The sequence below is a fragment of the Hipposideros armiger genome, unplaced genomic scaffold (assembly GCF_001890085.2).
Source record: "Hipposideros armiger isolate ML-2016 unplaced genomic scaffold, ASM189008v1 scaffold_252, whole genome shotgun sequence".
Lineage (NCBI taxonomy): Eukaryota > Metazoa > Chordata > Mammalia > Chiroptera > Hipposideridae > Hipposideros > Hipposideros armiger.
The window spans coordinates 55,520-68,786 of record NW_017731602.1 but is presented as its reverse complement, the minus strand read 5'-3'; the positions used below and the strand labels follow the sequence as shown (position 1 = coordinate 68,786).

Here is a 13,267-nt window from a genome sequence, read left to right as displayed (position 1 = left end):
CCTCCACCCCCCATTCACCTTGTTACTGGCTCTGTCCCTCTTGGAGAGAATATTGTATCTGCTTTCTCACAGGGTGACCTGCCACTAGTCATTCTAGTTTTCAGTCCATCTTCAAAACCAGAATAATTTTTCTAAAATGAATGTCTAACCAGTAAGGAGGAACTGACATTAGTGATTGCTTCTAAAGATTTAAAAGTATTATCCAAAAATAATTTATTAGTTTCTACAGTAAAAACTTTTATTTGAGGAGCTTATGTAAGTCAGCAGTGTGCTGTATTGTTAAGTCTTGGTTGTATTTAGATAATTATAAGCTGTATCAAGAGAACTGTATTGGTTAGAATGGGATATTTACACTGTGTTGGTCATACACACAGTGTGATATGATATACAGATGATGTATTGCAAAATTGTACACTTGAAACCTATGTAATTTTGCTAACCATTGTCACCTCAATAAATATAATAAAAAATAAAAAATAAGCTAATGACTGATATTTCTTTCTTTAATATATATTTTTTATTTTTCAATCACAGCTAACATACAACACTACACTACTTTCAGGTGTACAACATAGTGATCAAGCATCCACACAATTCATGAAGTGATCACCCCGACAAATCCAGCACCCATTTGACACCACGCACAACCATCATGACACTACTGACTATATTCCCTGTACTATATAGGTCCATCCATGTTTTGCAGGTAGCAAGATTTCATTCTTTTCTATGGCTGAGTAATAGTACATTGTATATATGTACCACCTCTTCTTCATCCATTCATCATTCAGGGGCACCCAAGTTGCCTCTATGTCGTGGCTATTGTAAATAATGCTGCAGTGAGCATGTAGATGCATATGTGTTTTCAAATTAGTGTTTTGGATTTCTTATGATAAATACCAGAAGTGGAATTGATGGGTCCTTTTTTGTCTCCTGTTATAGCCTTTGTTTTAAAGTCTGTTTTGTCTGGTGTAAGTATTGTTCCCCAGCTTCTTTTTTTTCCATTCTATTTTCATGAAATATCTTTTTTCATCCCTTTACTTTCAGTCTCTGTGTTTTTTGATCTGAATGAAATGCATTTTTAAAAATGTAAGCCCATAATTAGGTGCAAAAAATGATTGTTAGTAATAATAATATAACTTTACAACTAATCAAGCAATGGTGAATTAATATAACTGAGCAAATATAACTAATCTGCCTCCAATTTAGAGGCATTCCTTGGTAACCTAAGATCACTAGTGATGGCAAAACTAGATTCTACTTAGGCTTGGGTGATAACTGAGTTGCTGGTTTTGGAGCACAGTGCACATACTGTATTTCCAATTTGGTAGTATAATTCTTAAATTAATAATTATGACTAACAGACATAATTTTCTTTATGCCCCACTGCAACCATACAAGCAATGTGATAGCAACAAATGTGTCTTTTATTTCTAAGTTCCTGGTGCTTAGCAATGTGTTGGGGGACAGAGCAGGCACCCAAGAATTTTTCTGTTGAACAGCTGTTGTCCAATGAGATAGTCAGGGAAGATGCTATTATTTCCATTGGGTAGATGAGAAAGAGGTATTTCAGGAAGCCTGGATAGCATGAAGACTCACAACCACACATGACAGAACAGCAACTAGAACACAGATGGGTTGATGTTTTCTATTTTACTGACCCAGCTTTATAACAAGGTATAGTGATATTACAATAATTCAAAACCTACTTGTTTAACTCCAACTGTGTGAGATCCAGAAAGGCTGAGCCCATAAAGTCATCCTGTAGTCCAAAATCATAGTCAAATACCTAAGAAGCCAAAAAGATGACATTATCATAAACAATTCCAAAATAAGCTTTAAATGAAAATGCCTTTATTACAAAATATAATCATTCCAAAACAATGAAATTTCTGTTGAATAGTTGTCTGTTGATTTTTTTGTTGTTGTTTTAGGATTTAAAATCTGTTTTTGTGTAATACTAGGGTCTCACAAAACACTCAAAGGAAATTATGTTTAATTTTCTCCTTAAAATTAATTATTTATACCAAACAGAACTTAAAAAAGATGAATTTTTAAAGAACTTAAAAAAATCAAACAAAATACAGTAAATCATAAAAAATGTGGGAAACACAGGCTCAGAATAGTTTCCACCTATTATAGAAGGGCCATTAACATTACTGGGGGGCAAAGTGAGTTTTTATAGAATTCAACAAATACGTTTCCCACACAGGGCTATACGGTGATGAGAATATGATTCCAATTTATTCATGTTTCTCAGGTCATTGAAAACAAATTTTATAATATTATAGAACAATGTGTTGAAACCTATAAATAAGTGAAATTTGAGATATTATGATAAAGGTACTTTGTAAAGTTATATTAAGGTTAAATTTTTATTGTTATAAACTATGATTTGGGAATAATATTAATGTGAGTAACAACAATGACACAGAAAGAAGAAAAAAAGAAAAGCAAAGAAAAGAAAGGAAATAATGCATTTCCTCTTTGTATCAAAGCAGTGTATCCAGTATCTTCTCCGTGCCCTTCACGGTTCTTATTCATACTACAGTGAATAAGATAGATAATGTCCCTGACCTCTTGGACCCTACATTTAGGAACTGAGAGAGTCAATAAACAAACGGATGCATACAGTTCAGTGATGAGAGTTATGGAGACTAAAGTATAAGAGGGCATGTTGGGAGCTACTATTTCAGGTAGGGAGTCCTATCTCCAAGGAAGTATGTTTGTACAGAGACCTCAGTGATGAGAAGCATTAAGCCATGTTAGTATAGAAAGAGCACTCCAATTTAGAGTTTGCAGCCAGCAATTAGCCTGTTCAGGGATCATCAAGGAGCCAGTGTGGTTGAAGAAGATTGAGAAAGATGGAGAGGTGGAGAAGGAAAGTTGGAAGAAGGTTGGAGAAATAGCTCAGAGCTAGATCAGTTAGGGCCATTTCTTAAAACAAAACAAAACAAAAACCCAACTCTAAGTACATGAAAGTCAGCTAACTTGCATCCATTTATTAATTTTCTTATTCATTCCTTCAGCCAATATTGACTAAGTACTTACCATGTGCCAGACAATGTGCTAGGCATTATGAGTACACAGTGGTGAGCAAAAATGACATTGTCAATGTCTACAGTATAGTGAGGTAGGCAGATGTTAAACAAGGAAATGCATAGATGATATGTAATTACACATTTTAATAAGTTTTGTAAAGAAAAGAACTGGGTCTGCAAAGAAAAAAATAATAGTGGAGATCAGAGAAAGCATTTATGATAGAAAAAAATGCTACTAGCTGAAGTTTAGAGCTGTGTTTCTTGATCTTTTCCAATAGGAAATCTTTGTATTGCACATTGGAGTAAATAAGCATAAACAGGTTAGGCTGCTCTTGAATGAACAAGCCAAGCCACTGACTCTCCAGGATGTGTGAGTCCATCAGGCTGAGAGAATCCATAGCCAGGAACTCCTTCACTCAATTCTTGGCACAACAATTAGAAAGCTTGAAGCAGAGGGAACAGTATGTACAGCAGCCCTGAATCAGTTACTGTTTTTCCTCTAATACAGATGTACTTCAATTTAAACAAACTTTACATGCAAAAAATCAATATTAAAACAAAAAGATAAGTACTTTGCATTACAAAGGGATTCTTAACTTTGAGGAGCCACAAAGGGATTTATTTAAGTAATAAGTTCCCCTAATGCCTTTTAAATTATTCAGTTTACAGTCATTTGATTTACATACAACCTTTCAGGAGTACATTTGTTGTAGAAAGTGCAGCACTCTTGCAATAAATATTCTCCTTGATCAATGACACTTCTGAGCTTTAGTCATCCACTCAGCGACATATCACATAAACATACTGCACATTTTATGTAACTGACACCTCAGTATTTCCAAGTGCCTGCAGTAGTGTATTTTGCAACAGAAAATTTATACCAAAAATTAGAGAAATTTCTCTTGTGCAATCTCTTCTAATTGTATTACCCCAAGTCTTAAAATTCTTGGGCAGACTATAGTGACATTTAATCAATGAGAACACCTGGGGTACATCCATACATGTGGAGTGGACAGCTGTGAACCCAGTGAATTGATTAATGTAGACAACCCAACTGAGTGATTCAACATTGAAACTGTCTCTACTCTCATAACAAGAGTCTTCCCTACTGTCCCAATGCTGATGTTTATTTTAGTTCTCAATTCCTATTGAACAGCAAAGATAAACATGAGCAAGAATGGGAATATCAAAATCTATTCTTTAATGGAATTATTTGCTATGCTACTTGATTCCAAGCTTTATAAACTATTTGCCAGAGGGAACATTGCTCTAAGTAGAGCTTCAGTAACATAGAGCATAGAAAAGAGATAAAAAAAAAGGTAATTCCCACTGCAAGCACAGTTAACACTGATTATTGTTTATTCTATGTTTACTATACATTAGGTGCAGGGTTAAATACATTACATAGAGTTTTATTTTTATTTTTTTATTTTTTTATTGGGGAATTGGGGGATGGGAACAGTGCTGGGGAATTGGGGGAAAGGGGACAGACAAGTTGCTGTCGTTTTGTTCTTCAGTCTAGTTGTGGAGGATGTTGCTTCACTGGCCCAAGTTGGCACCATCATTGCGCTCTTCCCGGGTGAGGCAGATCAGTCACCAGTCGCCGGCTTCTGGACGGCCGCTCACTGCGGCTGCTGGCCGCTCACGCTGGCTGCTGGCTACACATGGTAGCCCATGGCAACTCACTGCCACAGGGGCTGCAGCCCACGCCGTCGCCGGCGACTCACAGCAGCCCAGCTCCAGGTTGAGCCGTTGTTCAGCATCTTAGCTGTAGAGGGCAGTGTCACTGGCCCTCATATGTGGGATCCGAACCGGGGCCCTCTGGCATCCCAAGCGAGTTCTTAACCATCGCGCCACTCGGCTGGCCCAGAGTTTTAAATTTAATTCTTACACAACTCAGTAAGCAAGGTATTGTTTCCACTTTTGAGATAAGTAGTCCAAAATTTAAAAAGTTTATGTTACTTGCCCCTAAATCCCAGATTATAAGAGATTCATGTATTTAGGAAGTGTTTTTGAACTATGCAAGAAAAAACGTGTAAGATAATACTAACTTTGGAATAATTTTTGAGGGGTGCTCTATGGTTTATGGCTGTAAACATATTTCCATTCCAACTCTTCAGTTGTTTCCATTTAAATGTTTAGAAAAGTGACTTTCTACTTACACAGTGCATCAGAAGAAACTACTGTGTTTTGAAAACACAGAACTGTGGACTCTGCCTCAGAGGTCCTGAATCAGAATCTTTAAGGGAGATATTTGGAAATTTTGATTCTTTTAAACTTTCTGGATAATTCTGATGTACAGCCAGGGTTGAGGATCACTGGTACAAGACATTCTCTTAGGGCCCTTAAAACCTACCAAGGAATGATTTTAGATAGGACAGTAATGTGGTCTTTAACTTGAACCAAACTTAAAGTACCTTGCAAATTTTACATCTTAAGCCAGTAACATGGCCCCTAACTGAAGTGTTTTCCCAGTTATCAAAATATTTCTATTATTTAGAAGAGTACTCCAATTTAATAGCCAGATTTCTAGCTCCTGAGTAGGCCAAACAAGCAACAATTTACACAAACATTTCCCCTTTATATTACTTCCATCTCTTCCACTGTAACTCTGGGAGTTCACTGTGTACCTCGGATAACAGTATCAGTGAAATGACAATGGAGCATTTCAATTCAGCTTAGTGGAAATGGATGCTGGCTTTATCTGATTATTTAAGATGTGTGCCGGGGCATCACTGAGGATACAGAACGAGCTCCAGTGGTTCCTGTCACAGTTAAAAGTACTGCATTTTAATTTCCCCCTTCTACTGCTACCTTATTATCAATATTTTTTCAAGCCCATTCCTCCAGACAAGTTTTCACCTCCTGCCCTTACTGTGAAGTCATTTAGAATTGAAGGAATATTCTTTCATTAAAATTAAAAGCTATATAAATTCCAACCAATTGGAAAGTGTATTCATATTTATTTTGTATAGAGTATTTAAAAATGACAGTTACAGGTTTTTTTAAAAAGAAAAAAACCTGTTTTTACTAGAAATGGTACAAGCGCTGCCACTTTAATGTGATTTTATAAACTTGGCTCAGAACTGAGTTGTGTTTCCCTCGGTAAACTTGATACTGATAGAAGTCAGATAACAAGGTATACGTGGACCTCTTTTTCCTTTAACTAGAAATTGGGAGGTAGTACACTTAATATTCTTTAACCATATACTTCATTGATACATTTTCATATTATGTTTCACTAAGAAATCTTTCAGGCAAGATAATGGAAAATGTGGGCATTATATTAAAATCAAGTCAGTCAATCACACAGGGTTGTGTAGAGACAATGAAAAAGATGCAATTTTCATAAAATCCTGGCAACTTAAAATATAACTTCTACCATTGTATTTTATTTAGGTATGCATGTGTCCAAAGTTAGGCAAAAAGCAGGTAACACAAAAAAATGGAAAAGTTATGCTAAAATTAGAGATTTTTCTCAAAAAGAAGTCCTATGCAATTAACAGAAAATGAAAATCAAAAGAAAAATATCAAAGCATATTAAAAAGTATAAAGTAATACATAAGAATAAAATGTTGTAATTTTGTGCTTGTATTAGTATTTGAGAGACCGGAGTGATTTCTATTTAACTTAATCATTTTTCTTATGTAGAAATGTAAAATAATGACAAATATTTTACAATTCACTGTGTATTTTCTGTATAGTAGAGGTGAGGTTGTGGCTACTTTATTCTGTGCACTGAAAACGCAAAGTGATAAACAAACAAAAACCAACCTTGGATTCTCTCTCCTAGCTTCTTTGCTCATAGTGTGTCATTACCCAAGCCTTTTGGCCTGCACCTAGTTCACCATCTCTCCATTTACTGGATAAGTATATAACAGGAGTGCCAAAAAAAGGTATATACATGACTTGTATTCATATTTTGTTATAGGTATATATTGAGTATTACAATTTTAATACAGTTTTTTCCTTTCTTAAAATGTGTATACATTTTTTTTGGCACCATCTGTGTGTATTTGTTCTTGCTCTCTCAAACCAAAATTTTTTTCCATTATTTTTTCCCTGTGAACTTCATATTTTTGTTTTTAAGCCTATTAAGATATTCCTTTTGAAATATACATTTTGATATTTGGATTTTTACATAGATGAATACTATCCTTAAACACAAGCAAATAGCAAAAGAATGCAGCCAATACCTACTGTAATTTTGGGAAGTTCACTTGTAACCCTAATAAGACTGGTGACCCACATGATTCTGTCACAGAGTAATGTCCCATTAAAGATATAGATCCACAGCAAAAGTAAATAAAAGTAAATCCTTTTCCTTCCCTGATTTTTCTCTTAAGGGACATTAAATGAGATCCAAATAGCCTAGTGCTATCCTTATTAACATCTGCTTTCCTTTCTTACACATTTTCTTCATGACTGCAACTGCTCTAACTTATCTCGTCTAAGCCTCCCTAAAAATAAAAGACACCCCACTTGTCTTTTTCAATTCCTTTTTTCATCCCCTATCTCGGTTCTTTATTATAAAGGTATTTTCTTTTTTCTCATATAAGTATTCCTTTCTCTCTAGAGTGAGGAGCAGGGGAGACACATCTCCGACCATGAAGGTCTTCCCTTTGGTGAAAGGAGGGTTGGGTATGAATGCTCTCACATTAATAATCGTTATGCCATCAACATGTTATATATTAAGAGACTGCTCACTAATTCTATTTAATTGATTTCCTTTAGCCAGTGTCCACCTGAGACTATTCCTTAGGTAAATATGGGTCTATTCTTCCCATAACAAACTCTAGAAACTTATCAACACTATACTTAGGAAATTCTCTTTTCATCAACCAAATAAACTATCATGCTATGATTTTAATAAAATCTTAGCTACTTTTTCCTTTCTGTAGAGCAGAAAAACAACTGGAAGCAATATGAATAAAGAGTTGAGGAGAAGGGGAATGCCCAGAGATTGTTGAAAGAGTAATATCAGATTTGGGGCTCATGTGCCAGTTTCGACAATTCAGAGGAAAGGACGGGGTGTGTGATGTTGTAGTAAAAGTAGAAAAAATGTTTAGTCACTGACTGGGTAGTCAGAACATAGTAGCTAAAAATAATTCATGTACTCGGAGATATGAATTAAAGGGAAGTCAGGTATGAAAAAAAAGCCAAAAACTAAAAAACAAGGAATTAGGGTGGTAACTCCTTAAATTATTTTTCTTCTTAAAAAAACAAAACAAACAAAAAAAAAACTACATCAAATGAGAGGAAAGACTCTTTTTTTTTCATCTTTGGTAGTATAGTAGAGACAGGACTATTTTCCCCATTATCTTTACCCCTCTTGTTTTCCAAGTAAAGCATTTTCTTTGCAGTTAGGACTGGTAAATCCCAGGATATAATTCTTAAATAGGAAGACTGGGTTCTGTGTAAGCTTTCCATCTTGACAGGTTATATGGAGACTTGTTTTTGTATGTTCCCAAAGTGCACTGAATCAGTTAACGGCACAGAGCAGGAGGTGATGGACTTCATAATCCTTCTAAATGACTAGTAACAGGGCTGTCCTGAAGAAACATGCTCCTACTAGCCCCCCTCTTCCTCTATATCATTTGTTATCACATCGAAGATTAGAATTGTGCATAGCAGAATATGTCTCTGGTGAAAATCTTGTCAGACAGAGAGGCATAATAAAACAACACTAAACACTGATTTTTTTATGTTAGATTGCATTAGGGAAAAACAAAACAAACAAACAAAAAAATGGCTTACCTTTACATACAGTGGCTCTCTAAGATGATCAACAAGAATGCAAGCTTTTTCCTCCCACACAGGATTGAGGTTCTTATATATTATTTTACTTCTAAAAACTTCTTTCCTTCCAATTTTAAACTTCACGTATGGATCACTTGTACCTGTTAAAGAGATACAGGTTGACCTGTGTTAATCATGCCTTTCTGTGGAAGCAAAAGAACAGCTCATCTAAACACCACAAAATATTTCAAGGAATAAAAGTTAAAGCTTATCACATGAGAAAATAATGAATAAGTGTTTTTTCAAACTTTTTCCTTATATTTTGAAATGACAGTAAATTTTCTTCTTCTTCTCCTCCTCCTCCTCCTCCTCCTCCTCCTCTTCTTCTTCTTCTTCATTACTATTATTTACTTAACACTGTTACCCTGTCCTGGTATTTATAAAACTCTATTACATGCTGCATATTTAAATGTAATTCATATAAATGATAGAGATTAATCTGAGTTTCTCTTGGTATCATCTGCTCAACTATAAAAAAAAGCTGATCCATAATCTTGGCTGATTTAACCAGTTTTAGGTATACATGAAGTTAAAATTTTATACTAATTTTATGCTAGTCTAATGGGCTTAGAAAAGGTGAGTCTCAAATTGAGCTTCAATTTCACTCTTGGTCCCATATTCTCTTGCTCAGAAGTTTCAATTTTAAAATGTTAGGAAGGTATGAAGGTCTCCAAGGAATGCACCAGGAAGAAGGGGATGTTTATTAAACAATCTGGATACTTCATATTAGCCCTTAACACCTCCCAAGCCCCCAAAGATGATAAAGAAAATCAGTCAAGTAAGCTGCTCATGAACACACAGCTAGCAAGAGATGGAGTTAGGATTCCTACAGAGGTTGTTTGACTCCTATGCCTATGCTGTTTCTACTACACTCGCAAGAGGGAAGGCCTTTACATACTTACATGTATATTATACTATTTCTCATTTTGACTGATGAATGAGTCCATTCTTGATTTAATGAGCCTATGCTGTAATTAAGAATTCCTAGAAAAGGTGTATCGGTGACATCCCCAAGTAAATCATTCCAGTGTATGACAACGTTCACCCTCAGGAAATAATTCTTCATGTAAGGTCCAACTCCCTTATAATAAAATTTTGTTTATTTTTTTCTGTTTTGTCCAAACTGAAGCTATAGTTGGTAACTGTGGTCTATATGATTTAAAAAAGAATATGAGTGGGACTCTGAAAATTTAAAGTACCATATGAATGTTAGGCATTATAATTATGATGCTGAACTCTATAAACTCACTGTCTATAATCCCTCTTCAAGCTCTACTCACCTCAATGACAAATAATTATCTATGCTAAATATAAGGATTGACTTATAGGATTTGGCTTTTCTTATTTAATCACTGGGGGGTTCTCTCAAAACTCTCCATACTTCCCAAAGAAATACCTTGTTTTTTGGTAAGTTTAAACATGAGTATAATAAAATAATGATCCCAATTTTTCATTGTGAAAATCCCATTTGGACAATTTCATTTTATAATAATGATACAAACTTTAAAAAATATTTATAAATGTAAATGCAGGCTATTGCATGGTAACCTGCTACATTATGCATTCTTTTTTTTTTTAAAGATTTTTATTGGGGAATTGGGGGATGGGAACAGTGCTGGGGAATTGGGGGAAGGGGAACAGACAAGTTGCTGTCGTTTTGTTCTTCAGTCTAGTTGTGGAGGATGTTGCTTCACTGGCCCAAGTTGGCACCATCATTGCGCTCTTCCTGGGCAAGGCAGATCAGTCGCTGGCCTCTGGACGGCCACTCACAGCGGCTGCTGGCCACTCACGCTGGCTGCTGGCTACACATGGTAGCCCATGGCAACCCACTGCAGCAGGGGCTGCAGCCTACGCCGTCACCAGTAACTCACGGCAGCCCAGCTCCAGGTTGAGCTGTTGTTCAGCATCTTAGCTGTGGAGGGCAGTGTCACTGGTCCTCATATGTGGGATCCGAACCGGGGCCCTCTGGCGTCCCAAGCCAGCTCTCAACCAACGTGCCACTTGGCCGGCCCAATTATTATTATTATGCATTCTTTAGGGGACTCAGTGCAACCAAAATGTTTAATCATTAAAATGGCTATTTTTAACACAGCGGTTCCCAACTAGAGCTGAGGACCCTGGGGATTCAGTGTTACAGCACATATATGAGGGATATTAAAAGCCATGTACCCGTTTGTATTTTCCCAGTCATGCCCCAGATCAAATTATTGCCTTTGATTTATGAAAATACAACTATATATGTAACTACTACTACCATCTGCTAAACCATAATAAGCTCCATAATAAGCCATTTTGGTCACTGCTTTTAAATTCAGCACTTAGTACAGAATCAGACATTTTTTTGTCTTCAGTAAACATTTGGTGAGTGACTGCAGGACTTAATGACTTAATGGTGGAGATGGTAGACCTCTCTTCCTGCTAACTTGTATGGTCTCCACTTGGATATCCACTAGACATCCCAATTTTAACATATCTAAAACTTAAGTCTTGATCCTCTCTCCTGCTAAGCCTGCTTCTCCTGCAAGGTTTGTCAGGCCAGTTAATGGCTTCATTATGTAACTGTTGCTCAAGCAAGACACCTGGAAATTATTCTTGATTATGTCCTTCGCCATTCTGTGCACCACCAAGTCCAATTAATTTTCCTCTAAAACACCCCTTGGATTTTATCTTCTCTGTCTCACTCTGATTAAGCCACCATGATTCCTCTGCTCTCCTACTATAACAATATCCTCCTACCTGGACTCTCTACATCTTCTGTGTTCCCCTCCATTAATTCTCTATCAAGCAGCCAGACTATCTATCTATCTATGTATCTATCTATCTATGTATCTATCTATCTATCTATCTATCTATCTATCTATCTTTTTATTAGATTTATTGGGTGATAGTGGTTAATAAGATTATATAAGTATCAGATGTATAATTCTATAATACATCATGTGTATATTGCATTGTGTGTTCACCACCCAAAGTTTAGTCTCCTTTTGTCACCATATATTTGACACCCTTTACCCTTTTCAACTTCCCCCCACCCTTCTTCCCCTCTGGTCACCACCATACTGTTGGCTGTGTTAATGAGTTTTTTCTTTGCTTATTTGTTTTGTTTGTTCTTTTGTTGCTTTCTGTTTTATATTCCACATATGAGTGAAATCATATGGTTGTCCCTTTCCCAGACTGGCCTCTTAAAAAAGCAAATTCAATCTTCCCCCTTCTTTGTGTAACACTTCTCAACAGCTGTCAACTATACCTACAACAAAATCCAAAATATGTTACTTGGTCCATAGGACTTGCCATTTCCCCAACTTCAATTGTGGGCCCTTACTATGTTCCAGCTCTCTTGTTACTGAAGTGATTTCCTGCTTCCAGGCCTTGCATATTCTAGCTAGCCTCTCTGCTTGAAAAGTCCCTTTCTCCCATTTCTCTTTTCCTGTTGCCTGGCTGACACTTCATTACCCTCCAGGTCCCACTTTAAACACAATTTGCAGGGATGCCTTTCGCAGCCTCCCAGATGGAATTAGATATCCTTGTAATTTTCTCCTAGCATTTACTTTGTATTCAGTTGCCTATAGGTTAGGTTGTACATCTACCTGTTGATTGTGTGAATTTTCTCACTGGCTATGAGTCCCATTAGGGCCACTAGCCCTGCCCAAGGACATGGCACACAATAAGTATTTGTTAAATGGATGAGTAAATGAATGACTATAGAGTTTACAGTGTATGGAGTATTATTAAATACATCCTCAGAAGACTCTGTGAAGTGGGTGAAAGCAAGTGTCATCAATCTATATTGCAGGTGAGAAACAATTGGAGATTCAATGTGACTTGCTCCAAATCACAAGTAAGCTAGAAAAAAATAGTATGGAAGGCAAATATAGACTTTCAGAATCCAAATGCAATGCTCCTTCTACTCAGCTTTTTTAGGAAACCTGAACAGATCCATATTTTCCTTCTTTTGCTCTAAAACACCATCATAGAATTATTATGTAAAGGTGTTGAATAATCATTGAGATACTATAAATAATACTAATATTGACAAGTAACTTATTCTGGTCTATAAAACTCTCACACTTATTATTTGTTTAATCACCCTATGTCTCTGTGAGTCTACTATTGTCTCCAGACTACAGATGAGAGGACTCAGAAAGGTTCAGTGGCTTGCCCAGGTCAGACTAGAACTCAAATCTGGAAATCAGTCTAGTTAGTGTCTTTTGGGAGGGAGAGGGGGGGTTGCTGGGGCGGGGTCACGCATCATCACAAAACATTTACCATTTCAGAGTGTAACAATCCTCTATTTCTTTGGTTTAAAAAATGTATGAATAATGCTTTTACATGAAAAGTGATGTCAAGAAATGTGACTTTGTGTTTCTAAACAGTTATTGATATTAGTATTGCATTCTATTTTGTTTGACTGTTATGTAAATACACTG

The 13,267-nt window shown here is 36.2% G+C and overlaps 1 protein-coding gene across 1 annotated transcript in view; it reads right to left on the bottom strand.

The window, feature by feature from the left end:
- Positions 1–11,610, bottom strand: part of MCTP1 (multiple C2 and transmembrane domain containing 1) — a 282,291-nt gene extending 270,681 nt beyond the window's left edge. Inside the window, 3 exon segments of the mRNA XM_019655912.1 lie at positions 1,710–1,789; positions 8,799–8,941; positions 11,577–11,610. Of these exon segments, the coding sequence (XP_019511457.1) occupies positions 1,710–1,789; positions 8,799–8,941; positions 11,577–11,610 (257 nt within the window).
- Between the last annotated feature and the right edge of the window lie 1,657 nt (positions 11,611–13,267).